General features: G+C 60.2%; 1 protein-coding gene across 7 annotated transcripts in view; it reads left to right on the top strand.

Moving 5' to 3' along the window:
• The window catches only part of ATP11A (ATPase phospholipid transporting 11A), a 55,883-nt gene that overhangs the window by 9,682 nt on the left and 20,912 nt on the right, over window positions 1–25,289 (top strand). For 6 of the 7 annotated variants that reach the window (XM_058670834.1, XM_058670833.1, XM_058670831.1 and 3 more), the window contains exons 2-12: window positions 13,342–13,464; window positions 15,225–15,314; window positions 16,054–16,134; window positions 17,966–18,073; window positions 19,111–19,239; window positions 19,639–19,742; window positions 20,581–20,631; window positions 21,065–21,129; window positions 21,996–22,077; window positions 22,774–22,924; window positions 24,354–24,551. In XM_058670834.1, the coding sequence (XP_058526817.1) occupies window positions 13,342–13,464; window positions 15,225–15,314; window positions 16,054–16,134; window positions 17,966–18,073; window positions 19,111–19,239; window positions 19,639–19,742; window positions 20,581–20,631; window positions 21,065–21,129; window positions 21,996–22,077; window positions 22,774–22,924; window positions 24,354–24,551 (1,182 nt within the window). The remainder of the gene's footprint in view (window positions 1–13,341; window positions 13,465–15,224; window positions 15,315–16,053; window positions 16,135–17,965; window positions 18,074–19,110; window positions 19,240–19,638; window positions 19,743–20,580; window positions 20,632–21,064; window positions 21,130–21,995; window positions 22,078–22,773; window positions 22,925–24,353; window positions 24,552–25,289) is intronic. The other variant, XM_058670835.1, reaches the window with a different exon arrangement.

The following is a 25,289-nucleotide window of genomic DNA, read 5'->3' as shown; positions in this document are numbered from 1 at the left end:
CCCGGCGAGACCTGGGAGCCACAACTGCCGAGAGAGGAGGGGACATCTACCAGGGACAAGGTGCTGTCACTAGGAAATGAGAGAGGCAGGGCTGAGTGTGCAAGGGTGTGGCTGTGTGCAGGGGCAGGGCTGTGTGTGCAGGGGCGGGGTTCTCTGCTGGAGGCAGGGCTGTGTGAGCCGGGGCGGGGCTGTGTGAGCAGGGGCAGGGCTGTGTGAGCAGGGGCAGGGCTGTGTGAGCAGGGGCAGGGTTCTCTGCTGGAGGCGGGGCTGTGTGAGCAGGGGCGGGGCTGTGTGAGCAGGGGCGGGGCTGTGTGTGCAGGGGCGGGGCTGTGGGGGGGTTAGCGGGGTACTGGTTACTGCTCTCCCTCTCCCTCTCCCTCTGGTTGTTTCTGTGACCCGACTGTCCCCAAGCCACGGTGGCTGTTGGTGGTGCCATGGCAGGAGACCAAGAGGATCGGTTTTGGCAAATTTAAGGACTTGGGGCAGCAGGTGTTTAGCATCTGGTACCAGCTCAGAGCTCCAAGTGTACGCGGCAGAGCAGGACTTGCCAGACGAGGTGGCTCAGTGCATCCACCATGACCAGCGTGTTCCCCTCAGGCCACGACTGGCAAGGAGGTGTGTTGTTTGGCATCCAGCTTTGCTTGTCCTGCACACCTGCTGTGGGGGTGAGAGGTGTCATTGCAAAGCCTCGAGTGGGGAGCTGTGTGAGGGTAGCCACGTGTCTCCCCTCCTCTTCATCACTGCTCGAGTGAGGAGCTGAGAGCTACCTGAGGTCCCAGCAAGGGACTGTCTGTGTTAAAAAGGGGAAGGCGCCCTGATGTGAACAGAGGTGTGTAGGCCCGCGGTCTGTGGCCTCTGCAGTGCAGTGAGCAGGACACTGCTTTTGTGTGGTTGGCCTTTTTTCTCTTGTTTTTCAAGATTTTACTGACTTATGTTTTGGAAGAGAGATGTGGACCTAAAGATACACCCCGTCTACTGGTTCACTCCTCAAATGGCCATGACAGCCAGGGCTGGGCCAGGCCGAGGCCAGGAGCCAGGAGCTTCCTCCTTGTCTCCCATGTGGATAATAGAGCCATCCACCGCTGCTCTCCCAGGCACATTAGCAGGCAGCCAGATGGGAAGTGGAGCCGTGAGGGACTCAATCTGTGACTGTTACTGCAGGTGGTGGCTTAAACCAGCCTGAGGCAGACACTCGGTCCCAGTCATCGACACCACGCGTGTCCAGCCCCGTGCCTTCCCCTGCTCCCTGTGCTGTGGCCTCCTGTCAGAGCATCGTGACGTTGCTGTCTGCCACCTACCGCTCCTTTGCGCCTTTCTCTGGGGTGACTCAGGGCGAGGTGTGAGAACCGTCTGGACAGTGAGGCCCTAGCCTGTCCTCCCTCCCTGAGCCATGCCGCACGTGCGCAATGATACATGTGCAGGGAGCTGGGCCGAAGCAGGCACTGGGAGGTGGGGTGTGGTGAGCCAGGGTGGCTTAACCAGGCAGCTCAGGTGGCTCAGACGCCAGGCAGCTGGAACCCTCTGAGAGGCTGCTGCCGTGTGTCCCTTGTGGCAGCAGAGCTGGGAGGGCACTGGGGTCTCTGCTCATGGTTTCTGTGGTTTGGGGCTAGAACACTGCAGGCCGGTCAGTCATGACCCGGCACCCTCTGGTTTTGTCCCTTGTGCCAGAGATGACGGCAGACGTGTCACAGAGGAGGCAGACAGACAGGTCCCCTGCCTTGGGAGCAGGTCCCTACTTCTCAGGGAGCTCACGTTTCAGCGATGTTTTCATACCTGCCTCCTGGCCCGACCCACTGCAGTACTTCCTGGTCCGAGCTACCCCAGAGGCCAGAGCCCCAAGCAGTTGGGATGTTCCCACGGAGCTCTGGTTCTCAGGTGGCGACGTGGTGGGCCAAGGTCCGTGCCCCAGGTGTTGTGGGCTGCAGAGCCAGGTCAGAGGGCCCACCTGGCCCGCAGGTATATAGGAGGCGGGTTTGGGCAGGAGCAGCAGCCCTGAGCTGCCCCATGTGCGGTGCTCTTGGAAGGCAGGAAGCTGGCTCCCAGTGGGCATCACCTCCGTCCAGCTGGGCTCCCACAGCCCTGGCAGCCATCCTGTGTCCCACAGCCCAAGCTTGGGGGTGGTAGAGTCCCCACCTGGTGTGAGCAGCCTGCAGTGGCCCCAGGCGCCTGAGCTCCCTGGCTGTGGGACACAGAGCCGGGCCACCTTGATGGGGGTGGCTGTGCTTGCTCTGCCCTCGCGCTGCCCTGGCTGCCCCCGGCCTACAGGAGGGCGTGTCTACAGGCCTCACTCTCCGTGGCAGCTCTTGGTGCAGGTGGCCCAAGGTTGCACAACTGAGTGGGGGCGGTCATTCGTTGGGTTCGGCACATGGGTGAGCTGTGAGCATGCATATCTTGGTTTTGACTTTTGTTCGGACATGGTGCTGACCACGTGGAGACTGGGTGGGCTTGGAGAGCTCCTATGGGGAACAGCGGGCCATGGCCCAGAGGGCTGCTGTCTGGGAGTGACCTCCCACCCTCACTCGGACCTGGACGCTGCTGGGCTTGGGTGACCTGGTATGTGCCAGGGTCATGTCCACACTGTTAGGATGGTCCTGGACTCTGCTGCCCCTATATTAGTAGGGGGAGCAGCGAGGAGGCTGTGCAGACGTGTGCTGACCGTGCCTGCCCCCCGGGCTCTGTCTATCTGCTTCTTCTCCAGACCGTTAGGCACGGGGCTGCTTGCAGGGCCTTGACGGAGCAACCAGCAGGGGCTGCGAGAAGAGTGTGCGTGGGGGGCGATGCTGGCAGAGCATGGGAAGGACACTGGGGCTGGCAGCATGCTCTGATGCCATCACCCTCCTCTAACATACAGGGTCATGTGTGCCGAGGCAGGCAGCATCCCTGGCAGCGGTTTATCCAGTGGTCCCGGGGCGTCAGTGTAGGTCTCCCCATGGGCGTCAGTGCAGGTCTCCCCGTGGGCGTCAGTGCAGGTCTCCCCGTGGGCGTCGGTGCAGGTCTCCCCGTGGGCGTCGGTGCAGGTCTCCCCGTGGGCGTCGGTGCAGGTCTCCACGTGGGCGTCGGTGCAGGTCTCCACGTGGGCGTCGGTGCAGGTCTCCACGTGGGCGTCGGTGCAGGTCTCCCCGTGGGCGTCGGTGCAGGTCTCCCCGTGGGCGTCAGTGGGTGCAGGTCTCCCTGTGGGCGTCAGTGGGTGCAGGTCTCCACGTGGGCATCAGTGGGCGTCAGTGCAGGTCTCCACGTGGGCGTCGCTGCAGGTCTCCACGTGGGCGTCAGTGGGTGCAGGTCTGCACGTGGGTGATAGGGCCAATTGTCATATCACTTCTGGATCTGCAATCGAAGGATGCTGAGCTTTGAGTCTTGCCCTGTCCAGGAACTGTGTCCTGAGTTGACATTCAGAGTAAACCCAGCCTCAGTCAAAGGCATGAGAAGTTTCTGGAAATAGTTGTTGCCGGAGTCCAGCTCCAGCCGAGTTCGGAGATCAGGAAGGGTGTGTGGAGTCGGCGATAAAGAAAGACACAGACACTGACACTTGGTGCGTTCTCACCATAGCCCAAGAAAAAGCTGTCCTTTTTATTTACTCAAACATCTCACAAGCTTCTGCACAAGCAACTAATTATTCTGTTTTTACTTCAAGACTAAGGGGGCATGTACAGACATTTGGTCACTCCGTCTGCACTTCAAGGCTAAGCAGGTGTCCCAAAAGATAATTCTGCAAAATACTGTACTCGTATTCTTCAAAGCAAGCCATTATTAATTCTTCAACAGTAGCCATGGAGCAGCGAGGACTCCAAGGCCAAGGCACATGAGTTTACCTGCTAATTAGTAGTACATTCCTACCACATTTCTACTTCTACAATTTACCCATCATTTAATGGGAAAATAGGTTACAAGGGAAAAAACCTAAAATCCAAAACAGAAATTTCAAATATAGAATCCCTCTACAACTACAGACTCTACAACCCCATAAACAATGAAACAATAATCAAAAGCATTTTTCTTAATAAAGCATCCTTAATTCCTCTAGCTAAAAGTTATAAAAGTGGCTAAAACAGTTACATTTTCTGTGCTCAAAAAAATTGCAAAGACAGGCTAGCCTTTGAGATAACAATAACTGTATTTATTGCCGTAGCAGTTTCAGCTCTCCCATCACTTCCACTACTTTGTAAAATTCTTATTAAGCCATTTCCCAGAAGGCACACTATATGTCTAGGCCCGATTTCAGGGCAATAGGTAGGTACACAATAAGGTATCCAGAAATGGCATGGATTTAATTGTACTCCTGTGCACAGTTAAAGGCCCACTCACCAAGACATTATCAATCACATGAACTCTAAAGCTCACATTGGTGGCAAAAGCCATCTCACAGGGGCAAACAATGCCTCAATAGATCACAGAATTCTTAGTAGGGTGCTTGAGTTTCCATGCAAAAAGGTGGTAAGACTGTGTCAAGGTGGTCAGAGAGACATCCGCCGGGCCTTGCCAAACAGCTGGAAGCTCCCCCGGGCCCTGCCAAGCAGGGGAGCTGTTGTCTTCACACCCTCGTGTCATCCACACTCACTGCTCGGACCCCAGCAAGTTGTAACTTGTTAAGTGTTGAAGACCGGGAGATGCCAACAGGCAGGTGCATTGGAGGGTTGCGCACACCATGCCAACTGAAGACACTGAGCCCAGGTCTCTGCACAGGTCTTAGCCCGTGGGGGAGGGGTCCTCTCTTCCCCACACTCCCGTGCCCTCCCTGCCCCCCGTCTTCAGTGTGGAGGGCTAAATGACGCACAAGCCAGAGACCCTTCCTTCAAGGTGCTCGGCTCATAGAAGGAGGCCCAGGGAACCCCAGTGCCTGTGTGTTCAGCATCTCAGTTATTGTCTGTCTTGTTTGTAAAATGAAAAGGTACAGAGAGAGAGTGCACCCAGATGGGCATTCCCCACACACCTGCTGTGACTGGGCTTGGCAGGCAGTGCCGGGAGGCCACAGTGCACCATCCAGGATGGGTTGGCAGGCAGAGCCGGGAGGCCACAGTGCACCGTCCAGGATGGAGCTCCTAACCACGAGGCCCAGTGCTCACGGCTAGTACTGCGTCTTTACTGCCTTGAAGTGTTCTTACTGAAGCCAGAAACAGAGCAGAGGTGAGGTTTAACCTCCCAAGCTGATTCTGTGTGGACAGGGTGGAGGCATCAGGAGAGGTGGGGGTGCCCACAGCACTGACTAGTTTCTTGAGTGTCTTGTGGGCTACACGGGACGAGACGGGTCCACTCCTTCAGGCAGGGTGTTCAAAGGGCTCCAGCCCAGGAGGGCTGTTGGGGCATCATGGCTGCCACTCCCCGCCCCCTCCTCCTCCCCAGTACTCAGCGTTGTCACCTCCTAGCCCCCTCCCCACAGCCCCCACAAGTGGGGCAGGTCCTCATCTCCACCTAACAGGAAAAGATTGCTACAGAGAAGTGGGTGTCAGGTTACAATGTATCCATTGCATTGTGGGCTCTGACAGTTTCCTGGCTTAGATGATTAGAGACCCGTGAGCAGGCTTAATGACTGATCACACTTCAGAACTCTGATTTCACAACTCAGCAAGCACCTGCCCCTGGAGGAGCACACGCCCGTGGGTGGTTGGGCGGATATGAGGAACCACCGCAGCACTCTTGGTGTCGCAAGCTCGCAGGGTTCCTGGAGATGAGCTGCCTCTGGCTGCCGGGGTGTGGGGGAAGGGACCCTGCCAGGACAAAGCCCCTGTGTTGGGTCTGTGCACCGACTGCAGACACAGGCAGCTTTCATTTTGTAAACAGAAAACTCGCTTACTGGATCCCCACGGGTTTTGCTGGCAGGGCCCATCTCTCCTGCCTGTGTCGGGGAGTGTGATGTGCCGACTCCGGCCTCACTGCCGTGTGGGCATGGGCAGGTGCGGCTCCTGTGCTCTTACGCATTTTATCCAGAGCTGGGTCACAGCCCCTGCAGGGGAGGATGGGTCTGAGCCTAGGGCAGTGGCGAGGTGGCCATGGAGTTGGGCCGAGGCCCTGGCACCAGCCCCTTTTAAATGCCCTGCAGTGTTGGAGCCATGATTAAGTACAAAATTACGTAAACAAATTAAGTTATGTTGGAAGTGAAGAAACATGTGCCACCCCTGTGGTTTCACTGCCTCCCTGCGATCTGAGCTCTGAGTCTGTCCATTGCCCTTGTATGTAGAGCAGGGACTCGGAGCAGACTGGGTCCCTGCCACCTACTCCACGGGTGACCATGGTGCCTGGCCTGGGTCTCCCACATGTGTGCTGGGTCCCAAGGCTTTGGGCCGTCCTGTACTGCTTTCCCAGGCCACAAGCAGGGAGCTGGATGGGAAGTAAAGCAGCCAGGACACAAGCTGGTGCCCACAGGGGAGGCTGGCCCTGCAGGCAGAGGCTTTACTGCCATACCACAGTGCCAATTCCTGTTTTTCATTGAGAAACAAAAAGTGTGTGCAGTGGAAAGCAAGCAGTGAGTGACCCATCTGCTATGCTGCGTGCACTAGCTCCCCAGGATCCCAGTGCCTAAGGTGGCCGCAGGCTCAGCACAGGCCTCACTGGGAGGGAGGAGCTGCCGGTGCCCGGCAGGGCTAAGGGCGGGAGGAACCAGCGTGGGTGTGCCCAGCCGACAAGCCCTCCTAATCTTGTGAGCTGTGGCGATAAATGCCGCAGAAGTGCCGACAAGCCTGGATAGCGGGCTGCACTGGCAAGGCCCAGGCATCTGGGACACTCATTCAGGGACCCCAGCCCATCTGTCGCCAGTCATGTGAGTTGTGTTTACTTGAAGGCATGACTTCAGAACCAGCTCATGCCCTCCTGTTCTGCGAGTCTCACTCTGACTGCCCGGGTGGCTTTGGGGGGAGCAGCCTCCTCACTGTCTCCCTGCTCTGCTCTCCTTTGTAAAGAGCCCTCTGGAGCCTGGGCCAAAGCCGGCCAGGTGTTGGCTGCGGGCCAGACCCCACTGCACTGTCGGCTGCAGGAGTGCGCTCCAAGGGTCTGTGTGGGGCTGAGGGAGGCCTGAGGCTGCTCAGGGACCATGGACCACCGAGACGACGAGCACCTGTGTCAGCAAGCCCTGACTTGGAGCCATCTCTGCGCTGGCAGCGGTCGGGACAGCACCCAGCAGCCTCACTGCCTGGGTCACTCGGGTGCCCCAGGAGCCAGACCCGGCAGCTGTGGTCATTGTCACGTCGCCCAATCCTGCATATCCTCACTGGTGAAGTTCCATTGCTGTGAAACAGTCATGCTCAGATGACACATTCCATGGAAGTTTGTTTTCAAAATGTATTTATTTAATTGAAAGTGACGGCTACAGAGACACAGTGACGATGATGTCTTGTGTTTGCTGGTTCACTCCCCAGATGGCCACAGTGGCTGGGCCAGGCTAGCCAAAGCCAGGAGCCCAGAGCCTCTTCTGGGTCTCCCACGCAGGTGCAGGGTCCCAAGATCCTGGGCCGTCCTCTGCTGCTTTCCCAGGCCACAGGCGGGGAGCCTGATGGGAAGTAGAGCAGCTGGGACTTGAACCAGTGCCCACATGGGATGCTGGAGGAGGAAGATACACCTGCCCCATGGAATGATTTTGATCAAGTTTCAGAGCGTGAGGGCAGAAGTTGAGATGTGGGTGGTGTGGCATGCCTGGGTCTTTCCTGCCGTGCCTCCTGGCTGCCCCAGGAGCTGGAGGGGTCAGAGGCTGAGCACGGAGTGGACCCTGTGCGTGCCTGTGTCCCTCCTGCCACTTCCTGCCTGTTTTCCACCACGCAGCCCTGGTCCAGACCTCATTCCAGAGCACCCTCTCGGGCACAGGAGGCCACCCCGTCCAGTAGACCAGGCTGGTTGCACAACCGCCCTTGGCCCAGGGTGCGGCTCAGGCACGCAAGCAGGCGCTGCGCTCTTGGGCGCTTCCTGCAGGGGGAAGAGAGCTCTGGAGTGCTCCAGTCCACAGCATGTGACTCAGCAGGAGAACACTGCAGGCCACACCTACCGTGGCCAAGGGCAAGGACCTGGGGGCTGCACCGCTCCCTGTCCCTATTCCTAGGCTCCTGTGGCCTCCTGTTTGAAATACAGCCAGCCCCAGTTCAGGATAGATGGGTGTACACATGGCAGGGCCAGGGCGGAGCGTGTCCAGCCTGCGTGACAACCATGGAAGACCCTTCCACGTATGGTTCTCATGCTGAGAGCATTTGCTGTGTCATCAACACACTTCGTAATCATGTCTCAGTGTCGTGTGCAGACAGGAAGTCACAGGAAGATGGGCAACCACACGATGCCGGGAAGGGGGTGCCTGCAGGACGCTGGTGCAGGTTAGGCCTGTGTCCGAGGCCTCCATGGACTCTGCTGACCTCCGCAGAGGAGTGCTTGGTCTCAGGATCTGTTAGTATCATTTTTGAAGCTTTTTTACTGCCCTTACTTGAAAAACAGGATGAAGGAAGCTTTTGGCTCCTGGCCCTCGGCTCCCTGCTCAAACAGCCATAACAGCCGGGCTGGGGCTTAACTCCGGCACCACCACCACCTGCCGCTGCACGTGGCTTGGTGTGAGCAGTGCCGAGTTTCCCATGCCAGCCAGGGCTCTCGTGTGGGATGTAAGGACCCCCTGCAAACTGGAACCCTGAGTTCCTGGGCTCTCCGCACCCGTAGGCCAGAGCCAGTCAGCAGCTCATTGCACAGACTCTGCCTGGTGCTCCTGGCAGGCTGGGCCACTGGGCACTTTCAGAGATAGGCAAGGGGGATGCCTGGGCAGCAGGTGGCTGGTGCCTGCATCCCATGTCAGAGGACCTGGGTTGCATTAGTTTCCTGGGCGACGGCGCATGCGGGACCCTCTTTGAGCACCAGCCTCCTGGATCGGCCTGCCTGGCCTTGGCTGCAGCTGGCATTTGAGGGGGTAGGAGACCCCTGTCTTCTCTCTCTCTCTCTGTCTAGGAGACCTGGGGAAACCAACCACCCCCAGTAGAAACATGCCAGGACAGAGCAGCACTTGGTCACGGAACCCCTGCCAGGGGCACGCTCAGCCCAGGCCCAAGGCCTGCAACGCCCACTGGGCTCCCTGGCTTGGCACATGTGGGTGCTGTCTGTGCCACGGCTCTCCCTCAGCCGCTTCTATTGGTTTCAGCTGAAATTCTAAACTCCCATTAGCGACTGACGCCAGCTGCAATTGATTTCCAGGCTCCTGGTTAAGCATCTCCACCCTAGTGCGCTTCCTCCTGCCCTTTACCGTAACCCAGCCTGCACACGCAGTGGCCGAGGTGGGCACCGGGCGAGGGTTGCCGCGCGTCCCAGCCGGAGCCGTCGTCCCTTGCTGGAGTGCTGGCCGAGTCTCCACTGCACTTGCCATGCCCATTGCTTTTGGCTTTACTGGTCAGTGGCACGGGCAGGTGTGTCCACCATGGCCAGGACACAGGGTGCAGAGCCCGGACACACCCTGTCCTCTGAGTTGCCCCTGCCGGGCGCCGGCCTTTGGAGCACTCTGCCCTCAAGTACCCGTTGTGAGATGCTGCATACTGGAAATAGCTGCAGGTGTTTCCTTCACCGGTCACTTCCTGCACCTGCTCCTCAGCCTCTCCCACTCCCGTTCCTGTCCTGTGGTTGTACCTGCGTGGACATTGCCTGCACATGGAAGCCTGCTGTCTGGAGCTCTGTGCTGGCGTCTCTTCCTCAGCCAGGCGCTCTTGAGCCCCACCCCTGCAGAGCGGCACCTCTGAGCCCCTCTGCAGGTCTGTGTGGGTCTGTCAGTCCCGTGAGGCTCCCTGGAGGCCAGGTGCACACAGCCTGTTGATCTGTTTTGGTCCATGTGGATCTGTGTGGAGCTTTGTCGATCTGTGTTGGTCCGTGTGGATCCGGGCGGGTCTGTGTGGATCCGTGTTGGTCCCTGCCGGTCCGTGACGGCATCATCAGGGCTCTTGTGGGCCCCACCTCATCCCATGTGATGTGCAGATGTCTGTAGGGCTTGCGTATGCCTCACAAGGCTCAGTCTCTGTGGCAGACCCTGGGGCTGCCCTGGAGGGGGCACGGTGTGTGTGGACGTCCATGGGATCCAGTCCTTCCCCCAGCTGTAGACACGCCTGTCAGTATCTGGTTCCACTCAGCCGTTATAGGAGCAGGGCATTCCTGACCCTGCTGCAGCCACCAGCGTGCAACCTGGGGACAGGTGACTCTGTGTGTGTGTAGGCCCTGCCCGCACAGCAGCCCATCACAGGCTCCTGGGGAGGTGCTGGCCCATGAGAGGGCGGGCGTTGTTAAGGACAGTGTTCAGGTTCCCATCTTTTATCCCCAAGCCTGCAGACAAGGACAAGTGAAATGAAACAACATCCTCTTTTCTGCCCCTGAGACAAGAGGATGACCGTGGACTGCGGCCCTCCTCAGTGGCCACGGCAGGTCCTGGCTGTCACACCTGTGTGGTTGGCATGGCCGTGTCACGCCTTTGTGGCCACAGCAGGTCTCCTGGCTGTCATGCCTGTGTGGTTGGCATGGCCGTGTCACACCTGTGTGGTTGGCATGTCCGTGTCACACCTGTGTGGCCACAGCAGGTCCTGGCTGTCACGCCTGTGTCATGGGCAGGACAAAGGGACCTGCTAAGTTCTGCCTGACTTAGGACTCTACTGTTGGAAGTGGTGGGAGGCCTCTATTTCTGCTGGGTTGGAAATGAGCTGTCCCCAGTCTCCAGGTGAGTGGACATGCCGCGTGCCGCTCTCCCAGGACAGTGCCCTGCAGACACGGAGAATACGGAGCGTGAAGTCGCAGAACCGCCTTCCCTCGGTGTAGCCTTCATGCACGGAGAGTGTCAGATCTGGGGAGGCAGCGTCTGGAGGTCGCACTTTCTCCACCCCAACCCGGGCCAGGAGAGGGCCAACCCTGTCCCAGCCCTGTGCCCCAGGGGTGGGACATTCAGCTCCCTGCTGGTGGCCTGGGAGAGCAACAGAGGATGGCCCACGTCTTGGGTCCCTGTGCCCATTGGGAGTCCCAGGGAGGCTCCTGGCTCCTGGCAGCCGAGGAAGATCTCTGTCTCTCCATCCCTCTGTAAATCTAATAAGTAAATAAGTCTTACAAATGATGGCAGAACGGCAGCCCAGGGACGCGGGTGCCTGGGAGGGCTGTGACCCCGGTTTTGCCAGAGCTAGGACAGCAAATAGTGCTCAAGTCTGCTTGTGGGGTTGCCCTGACCTGCCAACACCTGCTTGGCTTCGCAGGTTGTCAAGCCAGCTATGATCTTCCCGTCGGAGCCTCCACTGCCTCAGAGTTGGGGAGATGCAGAGGAGCCCCCCACAGCCTGGGCTCTGGGATGGCCGCCTACCATGGGGGACCCGGCCACCCGTGCTACTTGGTGGGGGCTCCTACTCTGAGGGAACTGGGGGATGTTCACCTGTCCCATGGCCATGAGTCTCACGGCTGACCTTGGTGACTGACAGCTGTCAGTCACATGCCTGGATTCCCATTTTCCTAGGAAACTTGACCTGTGGGTTAAAGGGCAAAGTGGGCTTGGTGGGTGTCCTGGGAAAGTGCAGGGTCGCTGCTTCACCCCAGAGGAGGGTCGTATGTGTGTCTCCTGCCCCTGTCGCTCATGGCTGAGGACGTGCCGGACTATGGACCCATCCACAGACCCCAGTCCAGCCGCTGTTGTTCTTGGGAGGCTGAAGCTGAGGCCCCGTAAATCGCACACATCCGGACCCCAGCCCCTAGCTCCAAGTGCAGTGGGCCGTGACAGCCAGCAGGAGGAAGAGGTGGGCAGGGCTGGGGATACAGACCGGGGGTGCAGCCCAACCTTGGAGACCGCAGGTGGCTCTGAGGTACAAGGGTCCGAGTTGGTACAGCCTTGTCACGGCAGGGTGGGAACCGAGCCCGGTGCACTGGGGGAGGGGGAGGGTGCATACAGCACCCCTGTGTCCGGGCCACTGCATCCAGCGTCCTCGACCAAGGCCTGCAGCGTTTGCCTGGCAGGCTGCTTTCTGCCCCTCTGCTCCGACCTCTGTCCTCCTTTCCTTGGGCCTGGGACTAAACAGGACAGCTCAGGCTGTCTTATACTGGAAGGGTTTCCTGTCCCCGTGGTTATGTGGGGACCATGGGTCCTGATTTAAAATGCGCATTGTACCTCAGGGCGCAGTCACATACTGCAGGCCTTCAGCCCCCGGGTGAGGCTGCATGAATGGCCTTTTATTCTCACTGCCCTGTCCGGTCTAACTGGCCAGACTGCCCTCGGGCTGCCCCAGGCCACTGAGAAGCTTGGCAGGTGAGATAGTCCCTGCCCATCTCCCTCCACTTCCTGAGCCGTGTGCTGGTGGGAGGCCTGGGGGTGCCGAGGGTCTCGTCACTCAGGGGCCAAGGAGCGTAGTAGGGGGCCGCAGGGGACCTTCCAGGGTGTCTGCTGGAGAAGTGAAGGGGGGGGCGGGGGCAGATGGTGCCCTGCGGCCCCCAGGCACTGCCTGTGGCTCAGAGCCCTGGGTGCTGACCCCATGCTGCCCACTGCACTGGAATTCCTGGAGCTGTGGGGCGCCCCCTGGTGTCGGGTCCGCTGGAGGCCGTGGTCCCCAGCTCTCATACTGGAGGTGACCCCCCAACCCCTTTACTCATCCATAGCCCAGACTGTAAGAAGGAAATGCTTTCATGTGATTTGTGTAGAGATCTCTGTTTATTTCTGGGAAAAACTCACCCAGGACAAAGAGGAGAGGGGTCGATGTTGGTGTCAGAGTGGAAGGTCGGTGCTGGGCTACCCACAGGAGTGGACTGTGACCCCACGGTGCTTGTTGCTGGGCCTCAGAGGGACTGTGACCGCACCTTGCTCGTTGCTGGGCCTCAGAGGGACTGTGACCGCACCTTGCTCCTTGCTGGGCCTCAGAGGTGGTGCAGGTACTCACTGTCCCGAACGGAGTGGTGGAGGCAGCTGTGTGGCTGCTGCTACTACTACAGGGGCAGGTTGAACATGGGGACAGACCCTGTCCCCAAAGCAGGGCCATTAGCAAAGGAGGTGGCTGCATTAACATGGGTCAGGGCCAGCTGAAGCCCTTAGAGCTGGGAAGATGGCTCCTGGTAGTGGGGCTGGGCCATGGAGAGGTTCCTGACAGAGAACGGGAGAACAAGCAGCAGTGTGGGGACCGCGGCCTCTGTCGCCTGCTCCCGTGGGCCCGGTTTCCTGGCTGCTTCACTAAGGGTGCACCCCACCCCCGCATCGTTCCTGGGGAGGTTGCCAGGTGCACTCTGCTGTTCTGTCAAGTGACACTCCCAGTGCGTTTGCCCCGACACTCAGCAGCACGAGCTGCGGACCTGCAGCCTGAGGTCTGGTGGGCCTGGTCTCCCCGTTCCCAGCATGTGTTCAGCCTTGCCACGTGCAGTTACGCAGGCCCGCCGATGACCCTGTGTTTGCCCTCACAGTGTGCCGGAGAGGAGAGCTGGGTGGACAGCCGGACCATCTATGTGGGGCACAGGGAGCCCCCTCCCGGTGCCGAGGCTTACATCCCACAGAGATACCCAGACAACAGGATCGTCTCCTCCAAGGTGAGTCAGACACTCACCAGGAAGGATGTGGCTCCTTCGCAAGGCATTAGCCATCCTGTCCTGGACACAGCCCTGCCTCTCAAGTCAGGCCTGGGGTGTAGGTCTCTAAAGGGAGACTCCACACCATACACATGTACACCGGCATGCGGGTAGACCTACTGATGTCACCGTATGTGCTAGTGTAGACTGGATGGTGTCACTGTGTGGTGGTGTAGACTGTGTGGTGGATGGATGGTGCACTCACGGCCCTCCCGCTGGCGCCCCCTGCAGGCACGGAGCTTCCCCGTGGACAGAGTTGTGCTCAGGGAAGCATGGGGAAGGCCCAGTCCCTGTATGGCAGCAGTGTGGCCTGTCCTGGCACATTGAGTCCATCGTGGGGCTCTTGGCTCCTTCACAAAGCCCCATGTGGGGTTGTGGGGAGTAACCAAACACCGTGGCTGCTGCATCTGGCTGCTGAGCCCTGGTTTCCAGGCTCTGCCTCAGTAGGGGTGTGGGCACTGAGGGCCCAGCTCTCCCCTCTCCCCTGTGGGGGGGCCCATACCAGCAGTCAAGAGGCTGGGCTCCTAGCCGTGTGCACTTGCACATGGAACATGGGGTTCCCAGGTTCATTGCAGAGGCCAATTCCCAGAAGTGGAAGCAGCTCTGACTGGCTGTGGGTACCCCAGGCAGTGTGTTAACCACGTGCCACCTCCTCCATCATGGTGCCACCACACTCAGCTCCAGGTGCACATGAGGAGGGAGCTGGTAGAGGGCTGGCGGCCCCCTGACAGGCCCTGGCGGGATCTCCCTCTGGGACCTGGCCCCTGACGGGGACGGTGGGCCCCCGGTCTGCACCACGAGCCTGCCCTCTGTGGGACCTGGCCCCTGACGGGGAGGGTGGGCCCCCTGACAGACCCTGGCGGGATCTCCCTCTGGGACCTGGCCCCTGACGGGGAGGGTGGGCCCCCGGTCTGCACCACGGGCCTCCCCTCTGTGGGACCTGGCCGCTGAGTGACACCTTCAGGAATTTGGGGATTTTTGATGGATTCATGTGGTAACTGAGTGTGCCTTAGTGCCAGGCGGGACCACAGCCACAGAGCCGCTGGGAGTTGGTGTTGTCTAGGAGATGGGTGAGGAATGGAAGCGGGTTCGATGCCAGCCTCTGACAGAGCCGGTGTGTGCCTCATTCTGTAATGCCTCTGGCAGGGTAATGGACCTTTTCACTTGGACCCATTTGAGAGGCACGAGCTTGTTTCTCAGGTTTGCAGGAAAGCCAGAATTAGAGTGTGTTGGGCAGTTAGGGCTGTGCCAGCGGGTGCCAGACCTCAGCTGTCAGCCACCCTGGCATTCTGTGTGAGGGCTTGGCTGGCACTGGCCCGAGGCCAGCCTGGGGTGCCGCAGGTGCACAAGGAGGCCCAGGATAGCTTGCCCTGCAGAAGGCCCCGCCAGCATCCTCAGGCAAAGGCTGCCTTCAGACCCAGTGGCCGCGGCAGGTGAAGTGCGTCTGCCAGGCACGGGCAGCACTGTCCTCCCCTAAGTACAGCTGGTCTCCAAGAGGGGAGGACTCTGCTGCTCTCTGCATCGGAGGGCCTGGCTCAGGAAGGCCACCTTGGGAGTACCAACTTGTGGCCTGCTTGGCGTGTGGGAGAGCAGTGCCAGGCGCAGGGCACCCGTTCTGAGCTGGCAGCGAGCACGCTGTGCTGGCGCTCCCGCACTCCCTGTGGCACCTCAGGAAGGCGCGTCTGACCGAAGCTATATGCCTTTGTCCTCCTTTGCTGCAGTACACGTTCTGGAACTTCATACCCAAGAACTTGTTCGAGCAGTTCAGAAGAATTGCCAACTTCTACTTTCTGATCATATTTCTGGTGCAGGTAAGACTGGCCAGTCTGTCTCGGCTGATGGAGGTCCATGGAGTGACGCGTCTGTCTCAATGACATGTGGCTTGTGCGGGTCCTTTATGTCGGGGGCAGACATGCCGCCCTGTCTGAGGCCTGTCTAAGCTGAGACGTCAGGGAGGGCTCGGTGTGTGGGTCTGTGGGGCCCTGGCCGGCCTTGCCTCTGCCCTGCCCGAGGGAGTGACCAGAGGAGCGGTGTGTCAGACGTGCAGAAGGACTTTTTAAATTTCCCCAACGTTGAATCACGCCAGGAACGCAGTGTGTGACAGCAGAGTCAGCGGCTCGCTGGAGTTTCCCTGTAACAGAGCCGGGCTCTTGGCATGGGCGCGGGCACAGCAGCGTGGTGTCCTCCTGCCCTGCTCACTGCCCGGGCAGGGGAGCATGAGGCACCAGCCCCGTGGGCACAGCAGCGTGGTGTCCTCCTGCCCTGCTCACTGCCCGGGCAGTGGAGCGTGAGGCACCAGCCCCGTGGGCACAGCAGCGTGGTGTCCTCCTGCCCTGCTCACTGCCCGGGCAGGGGAGCGTGAGGCACCAGCCCCGTGGGCACAGCAGCTTGGTGTCCTCCTGCCCTGCTCACTGCCCGGGCAGGGGAGCATGAGGCACCAGCCCCATGGGCACAGCAACGTGGTGTCCTCCTGCCCTGCTCACTGCCCGGGCAGGGGAGCGTGAGGCACCAGCTCTGCGGGCACAGCAGCGTGGTGTTCTCTCTTCACAGCTAATTATCGACACGCCCACCAGTCCCGTGACCAGCGGGCTTCCCCTGTTTTTCGTCATCACTGTCACCGCCATCAAGCAGGTAAGGGCTTTGCGGAGTGGGGAGGAGCGTTGTCTGTTGCCGTGGTACTGTCCTGTCCTTCAGGGGCAGCAGGCTGGGGCTGGCTGTGGGACGCTCCCCCAGGGCTTGTTCAGAGCAGCTTGAACAGCACTTAACCCAGCCTCGCAGTGGGCTCTGCGTTCCTGGTGCGTCCACACGGCAGCAGTGCCCACTCTGTCCATCTTGCACATGGACACTGCTGCATCGGCTGGACCTTTGAGATGCGTCCATGTGATGGTTCTTGTGAGCAACGCTGCTTATGCGTATAGTTGTGTCAGGGCCTTGTGAGACGTGGCGACACTCACACACACCACAGAGCAGAGAGCGTCACACACAGTCACACACACACACACAAAGCAGACAGTTTCATTATTTTGTGTCCACGCCTGGGAGTCAGCTTGCTCTAGCGTCCACGAGGGACTTGCAGAGTGTCGTCGGGGGCGGAGCGTAGGTTTGGCAGATCCCCCAGGTCCCGCCCCACCCCGTGTTCTCCATGTCTCTGGGAGCGTGTGTTTGCAGTTCCCTCCGCTTCCTCCACAGCAGGTCGTCTTCACATCCTGTTCGTTTCCCACGTGCTTTCTTGGCCTTTATTCCCAGTTGTGTCTGAGCCATAGTCCCCCATCGGCTGCAGGCGTCTCAGTGCGCGATCTGGACTGTTGTTGGGGCGGAGTTGCAAGTTGAGAACCTCTGATGTCACTGCTGGGCCGAGTCCTGCTGATCAGGCGACTGTGGGTGCCTGACTGTGGCCACAGGGCTGTACGCCTGCCCAGGGTTGCAAGGGCCGCTTCTGCACGGCCAGCGGGTTCTCAGCATGAGTGCGTCTGGATGCAAAACTGGGGAACAGTGAAGTTATTTGATATGGATTTTATCTTTTCACTTCTAATCTGGAAAGGCAGAAGTGAGTAACAGTGTTATAGGCGATCCCACAATGAGGACGGCAGTGTCCCCTGACCCACAGTAAGGATGGCGGTGTCCCCTGACCCACAGTGAGGATGGCGGTGTCCCCTGACCCACACGCGAGGACGGTGGTGTCCCTGACCACAGTGAGGACAGCAGTATCCCCTGACTCACACACAAGGATGGCAGTGTCCCTGACCCACCTTAAGGACAGTGGTATCCACTGACCTACCATGAAGACAGCAGTGTCCCTGATCTGGCACAGCTGCTGAAAGGGTGGGTGGCAGGCAGGCTGCACGCACGGCTATGAGGGTGCTGAGCCAGGTGTGCCCTTAAGGAATTAATCTCAGGGGCCTGGCGCAGTAGCCTAGTGGCTAAATCCTCACTTTGCACCGTGATCCCATATGGGTGCTGGTTCTTGTCCTGGCTGCTCCTTCCCACCCAGCTCCCTGCTTGTGGCCTGGGAAAGCAGTTGAGGACGGCCCAAAGCCTTGGGACCCTGCACCTACATGGGAGACCCAGAAATAAGTTCTGGCTCCTGGTTCTTGGCTTCAGATCAGCTTAATTGGCCATTAAGGTCACCTGGGGAGTGAACCAGTGGATGGAAGATCTTTCTGTCTCTCTTCCCTCTGTAAATCTGCCTTTCCAATAAAAGGTCAATCAATTGTTTGAAAAAAATTTAAAAAGGAATTAATCTGAGTGTCCTGGACATGCCCAGAAGTGCCCAACAGGGCCGTTGCCAGTTGCCATGAGGGAGTCCTGGAGTGAAGCAGGGTGTCCTGCAAACCGCCCAGGCTGCAAGGGCTGCCCGGGAGAAGGGTGTGAGAAAACGCAGTTGACAGGCATGCGCAGATGTAGTCAGACGTAGCCTGGCCCCCAACCTTCACCTCCCGCTGCCCTCCCCCGCCCCCTTCAGGGTTATGAAGACTGGCTGCGCCACAAAGCGGACAACGCCATGAACCAGTGCCCGGTCCACTTCATCCAGCACGGCAAGCTGGTGCGCAAGCAGAGCCGGAAGCTGCGGGTGAGGCGCTCTGAGAGTCGTGCTCCCGTGGCAGCTCTGCGGGCCGTGTGACGCCTGCAGTCCTAGCTCAGGCCCCATCCACAGCCGTGGTGTCTCCCTTTGAAACACACAGAGCTGCGTTCCCAGGTGCAGCTGGCCCCCCTGGGAACATGGGAGGGGCCAGGGGGCACGGTGCAGAGCGTGTCACCCACCCCGGCTGGCATCCCCCGCGGGTTCTGGGCTGCAGACCCACGGAGCCCTTGGCCTGTGCTCCTGGAGGCCGGCTGGGTTCTCTGCAGGGAGCTGGGGGATTCCCCGAGTCTCGTGTATTTCACCCTGTCAGCCTCTCGGGGTGAACAGGGCCCCTCTGGTCAGAGGTCTGCCCTCCGGGGACCCCTGCACCCGCATCCTCTGCCGAGTTCCCTTCTCTATGCCCTCGCGTCAGGGCAGCGAGTCCACAAGGATCCATCCTGGGTCCCGGCTGCCCACCCAGTCCCCTGCTGGCCTCACCCCACAGTGCCACTGCCCAGCAGCCGCCAGGGGTAGACAGCAGCCCTCCTGTCCATGTGGCTTCCGAAGGGCCATGCAATTGCACGTTCCATAGGTCCACATGATGTGGACTCAGTGTGGACAAATCTGAAGCTCCAAGCCAGGGCAGTGACAAGAATAGGATGGGGTAGGGTGAACAGGGACCCGTCTGCAGTTGAAACATGAGTGTAGGATGGTATGTGGTGTAGACCCAAGTGTAGGATGAGACAGGGTGAAGAGGGACCCATGTGCTGTATAGATGTGGGTGTGCCTTTGTGTAGAGCCCCAGCTGCTCGGCCAGTGTGACCATGGCCATGGCTCAGCTCTGTCCTGGTCTGAGTGGAGATGACCCGGTTAGCACGCTCCGCTGTGGCTTCCCTGCAAACAGCAGTGCCCCCATGTCAGCAGTGCCTGCTGCCGGCATCTCAGCAGCCTCCTGGGGCTCCCGAAGCCCATGGGCCCCTACGTCCAGTGAGACTGGACGCTGCGGCCCCGAGGGCTCACTGCTGCTGCTGGGCTCTGTCTGGTAGGTGGGGGACATCGTCATGGTCAAGGAGGACGAGACCTTTCCCTGTGACCTCATCTTCCTGTCCAGCAACCGAGCTGATGGGACTTGCCATGTCACCACGGCCAGCTTGGATGGGGAGTCAAGCCATAAGGTACCACACCTTGCCTGTGCAGTTCCTATGCTGCATTTTGTGTGAGAGCCCTACTGTGGGCCTTGTGTGTGTGTGTGTGTGTGAGCGGTCCTACTGTGGGCCTCTCGTGTGTGTGTGTGTGAGCGGTCCTACTGTGGGCCTCTCGTGTGTGTGTGTGTGTGAGCGGTCCTACTGTGGGCCTTGTGTGTGTGTGTGTGAGCGGTCCTACTGTGGGCCTCTCGTGTGTGTGTGTGTGTGTGTGTGTGTGTGTGTGAGCGGTCCTACTGTGGGCCTCTCGTGTGTGTGTGTGTGTGCCTGCCTCCCTCCTGTGCATCTCACCCCCAAGTGAGCCTGAGCCCCATGCTGCCACACTGTGCAGATACCAGCTGCAGGCAGCACTGTCTGTCCATGTCGTTGCAGACTCACTACGCCGTCCAGGACACCAAGGGGTTCCACACAGAGGAGGAGATTGGGGGGCTGCAGGCCACCATCGAGTGTGAACAGCCGCAGCCTGACCTCTACAAGTAAGGGGGACCCGGGAGCTCAGGCCATTGCCATGTGATCCTCACTCTTCTGGGAACATGGATGTGCGGTTGGGCACCCCAGCCTGCTGCCCCAGGAAGCCAAGTCGGGGGACTTACAGCTGGGCCCCCAGCCTGCTGCCCCAGGAGGCCAAGTCGGGGACTTGCAGCTGGGCCCCCAGCCTGCTGCCCAGGAGGCCAAGTCGGGGACTTGCAGCTGGGCCCCCAGCCTGCTGCCCAGGAGGCCAAGTCGGGGACTTGCAGCTGGGCCCCCAGCCTGCTGCCCCAGGAGGCCAAGTCGGGGGCTTATGGCAGGGCCCCCCAGCCTGCTGCCCCAGGAGGCCGAGTCAGGGACTTACAGCTGGGCCCCCAGCCTGCTGCCCCAGGAGGCCAGGTCAGGGGGCATATGGCAGGGCCCCCAGCCTGCTGCCCCAGGAGGCCAAGTCGGGGGCTTACAGCTGGGCCCCCAGCCTGCTGCCCCAGGAGGCCGGATCAGGGGCCTATGGCAGGGCCCCCCAGCCTGCTGCCCCAGGAGGCCAAGTCGGGGACTTACAGCTGGGCCCCCAGCCTGCTGCCCCAGGAGGCTGAGTCAGGGAACTGCAGCAGGGCCCCCCAACCGGTGCATCGGGCCTGTTGTGTACTGTTTGTGCACTTGGTGGGTTGCAGGTGGAGAGCATTGGTCCGGAAGCTGGTTAAGCTTTGATGTGCTGCCCTCAGTTCAAAGCCGCCATCAGAGCCGGCTGCTTGGGATGGGGGTCCCCGAGGGGCCAAGTGGGACGTGCTGGAGTGTGGGCGTTGGGGTTGGGTATGGGCGCCGCCAGGTGACGTGCCTCTCTGCCAGGTTTGTGGGCCGCATCAACATCTACAGTGACCTCAATGACCCCGTGGTGAGGTGAGTGCTCACACCCTCAGCCGCCTGCCTGGGGCCCAGGGTCCCGTCCACTATGACAGGCATGGGTTCAGGGTGAGTACAGGTGTGCACACATGAGCCAGTCCTGATGATTGTACAAAACGTGTCCTCAAGGGGCAATGTGTGGGTGTGACACAGGGGCTGCAGCGGAATTCCCAGGCCCAGGACACCTGCTTGTCCTCACATGGACAAGCACCACAGGCCCTCCTGGGAGGCCCTGCCTCAGCCAGGCCCAACTGGGCAGTGGCCCATGCATAGGCATGGGCACACCTGCCTGTGAGCACCTGTTCCCCTACCACTTGTGGGATTCTCATTGGCTCACTCGGACCTGGGCAGTAGGTCTGTCCCATCTGTCTGGGTCTGCCCGCCACCCCTCTTCCTGCTGCTCCTGATCCCCCACCCCTCGTCCTCACAGGCCACTGGGATCAGAGAACCTACTTCTCAGAGGAGCCACGCTAAAGAACACTGAGAAAATCTTTGGTAGGAATCTGGTCGGGGGTTGGATCTGGGTCCTGCAGCTGCCTGAAGCCAGGTTCAGCTGTGGGGTGGTGGCCTGTCCCCAGCTCAGCTGCACAGCTGCGGCCTGTCCCGGGCTCGGCTGCACAGCTGCGGCCTGCCTCTGGCTCAGCTGCATGGCCGTGGCCTGTCCCCAGCTCGGCTGCACAGCTGTGGCCTGTCCCCGGCTCAGCTGCATGGTGGTGACCTGTCCCCGGCTCGGCTGCACAGCTGCGGCCTGCCCCAGGCTCGGCTGCATGGTGGCGACCTGCCCCAGGCTCGGCTGCATGGTGGCGACCTGTCCCCGGCTCGGCTGCACGGCCGTGGCCTGTCCCAGGCTCGGCTGCACAGCTGCGGCCTGCCCCAGGCTCGGCTGCATGGTGGCGACCTGCCCCAGGCTCGGCTGCATGGTGGCGACCTGTCCCCGGCTCGGCTGCACGGCCGTGGCCTGCCCCAGGCTCGGCTGCATGGTGGTGACCTGCCCCAGGCTCGGCTGCACAATGCAGGCCTCTCCCAGGCTCTGCTCGCAGGTCTTGGGCCACCTAGGGCAGGGGGCAACAGCAGCTCAGAACAGCCACGAGTCGGGTGCTAGGGTGCAGCAAGAGCATCAGACCCTGTGCCCAGGGAAGGTCCTTTCTTTGCTGGTCCCTGCCCTTTGAGGTGGGTCACAGATGACAGACATGCAGGTGCCCCACTGAGAGCCCTGCCAGTGAAACAGCCACTTGATGAGCAGGCTCCGATCAGGGTTCTGGAGGCCAGCTGAAGTCCACTCTGATTCCCCACCATGAGTAACCCCCCCAGGTTGGGCACAGCGCCTGCCCTGTCCTCATGACACGCCTTCTGCCCCGCAGGTGTTGCCATTTACACTGGCATGGAGACCAAGATGGCTCTGAACTACCAGTCCAAGTCCCAGAAGAGGTCTGCAGTGGAGAAGTAAGGCCCAGGCCCAGGCTGTTTCCAGGCCCTTGGCTGACGTGACACCTCCTTCCAGTGGACAAACCAGTGACTTCCAGAGAATTTAGCAAGGAGCAAGGCCCATGGCTTTATGGGAGTGGATTCCTGGCCACGCTGAGCAAGCATGGTCATGGGACCTTGGGTCAGCTGGGGCAGGGGCAGCTGTAACAGGATTTGATCCAGGGTGTCTATGGCTGCCAGGTTACAGGAACAGACCGTGAGACCTCCGCAAGTGTGGGAGCCTCAAACTCCTGCCCAGGCCTGTGTCCCTGACCTCAAGTCCAGGCCAGAGTCTGGGAGCCCTGAGCCCAGGCTGGTATCTGGGACCCCCAGCCCAGGCCAGCCTCTCTCTGCTGAGGGCACCTCCTTTGCAGAGCAGCTGTGCCACCCTGTAGTTGGTGTGACTCTGGTTGTTCAGAGATGGTCAGGGAACCTGATATCTCCTTGCCAGCCCTCACATGGTGACCACCCTCTCGGCCTTGTTCCCTGCAGCCTGTGCAGTGCCATGCCAGTGGGTGTGTGTGCACACAGATATATGTGAGTGTGTGTCTGCCTTCCTACCACAGCAGCTCATGGACGTGTTGTAGGCATACCCCTCCTGCAACAGGGAAGAAGGGACTGTAGGCTCCTGGTGACCAGGCAGTGGCACAGTCCTCCCACAGCCCCTCGTTGCAGGTCCATGAACATGTTCCTTGTTGTGTACCTGTGCATCCTCATCAGTAAGGCGCTCATCAACACGGTGCTCAAGTATGTGTGGCAGAGTGCACCCTTCCGCGACGAGCCCTGGTACAACCAGAAGACCGAGGCCGAGCGCCAGAGGAATCTGGTAGGAAGAGCCGCCTGCTGGGTACCATTTGCAGTGGGGTGGAGGGTGGAGCAACGGAGCCATGATTTACTAACACTTTGTGAGCACCTGCTGGAGTGCTCAGCATGCCTGGGCAGCTCTCCAAGGCACCTTCCCAGCACAGGCTTTCGTGAGATGGCACCTTACACACCTGCTCACAGGGGTCCTAAGTGACAGTTGTTGACTGTGAAGTAATGGGTTTGTGTTGTATTTGTAATAATTCAAGGGAAAAAGCCACAGTGGGGGCCTCAAAGACACCTCTGCCTGCAGAGGGCGCTGTGCCCAGGTCCTGACCTCACACCCTCATGTGGCTGTAGAGGACACTGTGCCCAGGCCCTGACCTCATGTAGCCTGCAAAGGGCACTGTGCCCAGACACTGACCTCACACCCTCATGTAGCTGTAGAAGACACTGTGCCCAGGCCCTGACCTCACACCCTCCTGTAGCCTGCAGAGGGCGCTGTGCCCAGACACTGACCTCACACCCTCATGTGGCTGCAGAGGACACTGTGCCCAGGCCCTGACCTCATGTAGCCTGCAGAGGGCACTGTGCCCAGGCCCTGACCTCACACCCTCCTGTAGCCTGCAGAGGGCGCTGTGCCCAGGCCCTGACCTCACACCCTCCTGTAGCCTGTAGAGGGCACTGTGCCCAGGCCCTGACCTCACACCCTCCTGTAGCCTGCAGAGGGCACTGTGCCCAGGCCCTGACCTCACACCCTCATGTGGCTGCAGAGGGCACTGTGCCCAGGCCCTGACCTCACACCCTCATGTGGCTGTAGAAGACACTGTGCCCAGGTCCTGACCTCACACCCTCATGTGGCTGTAGAAGACACTGTGCCCAGGCCCTGACCTCACACCCTCCTGTAGCCTGCAGAGGGCGCTGTGCCCAGACCCTGACCTCACACCCTCATGTGGCTGCAGAGGACACTGTGCCCAGGCCCTGACCTCATGTAGCCTGCAGAGGGCACTGTGCCCAGGCCCTGACCTCACACCCTCCTGTAGCCTGCAGAGGGCACTGTGCCCAGGCCCTGACCTCACACCCTCATGTGGCTGTAGAAGACACTGTGCCCAGGCCCTCACCTCACACCCTCCTGTAGCCTGCAGAGGGCACTGTGCCCAGGCCCTGACCTCACACCCTCCTGTAGCCTGTAGAGGGCACTGTGCCCAGGCCCTGACCTCACACCCTCCTGTAGCCTGTAGAGGGCACTGTGCCCAGGCCCTGACCTCACACCCTCCTGTAGCCTGCAGAGGGCACTGTGCCCAGGCCCTGACCTCACACCCTCCTGTAGCCTGCAGAGGGCGCTGTGCCCAGGCCCTGACCTCACACCCTCCTGTAGCCTGCAGAGGGCGCTGTGCCCAGGCCCTCACCTCACACACACCTTTGTTGCAGGCGCTGACCTCCTTCTTTTCCAGTTCCTCAGGGCCTTCACTGACTTCCTGGCCTTCATGGTCCTCTTCAACTACATCATCCCAGTGTCCATGTACGTCACAGTGGAGATGCAGAAGTTTCTCGGGTCCTACTTCATCACCTGGGATGAGGACATGTTTGACGAGGAGACGGGCGAAGGGCCTCTGGTGAACACGTCTGATCTCAATGAAGAACTTGGGCAGGTGTGTGCCCGAGGCCTCTCGTGGTTTACTGACACCTGCACCACCACCGTCTGGGCGTCAGGGTTCCACGAAATGAGTGCCGTGTAACTGGGTCCCCCGGGGATCAGTTCAGTCACTTGAGGAGCCACCTGGAGGTTTTCCCAACGTGACTGTTAGGTAATAGGCAGGAGCAAACATTGGCGCTGCTATGTGGTCTCTTCTTGGCTAGTTTATGGGAACTGGTCCACAGGTGTTCTCAGTGGAGGAGGGACTAATATGGAAATGCCAATCACCGTGTTAAGTGCCAGCTGCACAGGCTCTGTGCTCTGTCCCGGGCCATGACAGGGTGTCCCCACAGCGGATGGGCCGGCCTGGCAGTGACGGGGTGTCCCCGCAGCGGACGGGCTGGCCTGGCTTTGAGGAGGGGCAGGCCTGGACTTGGTAAGAGTTCTGATGATATGGTGTGCGGGGAGTTCAGAATGCCACAGGCAGACCCCGCCCTGCAGTGACTGGTGTGAGTTCCGGCAGGCCACCTCATTGCCACAGCACATCCTCAGCTGTGAAATGGGGTGATAGGGGACAGCCATCACAGCATCTGAGAGCGACTGCCTCATCCGTGTGCAGCCCATCCTGGCTCAGGAAAGGCAGGTCCACTTGGCATCTCTCAGCCTAAGGGGCCTTCCTGCCGTTCCCAGCCCATGTCTACAGCTAGAGCCGTTCACAGTGGTCAGGAAGAGGCAGGGCTGTGACTTCTGCTGC

The sequence above is a fragment of the Ochotona princeps genome, chromosome 12 (assembly GCF_030435755.1).
Source record: "Ochotona princeps isolate mOchPri1 chromosome 12, mOchPri1.hap1, whole genome shotgun sequence".
Taxonomy (NCBI): domain Eukaryota; kingdom Metazoa; phylum Chordata; class Mammalia; order Lagomorpha; family Ochotonidae; genus Ochotona; species Ochotona princeps.
The sequence above is the reverse complement of the archived record's forward strand: the minus strand, read 5'-3'. Positions and strand labels throughout refer to the sequence as shown.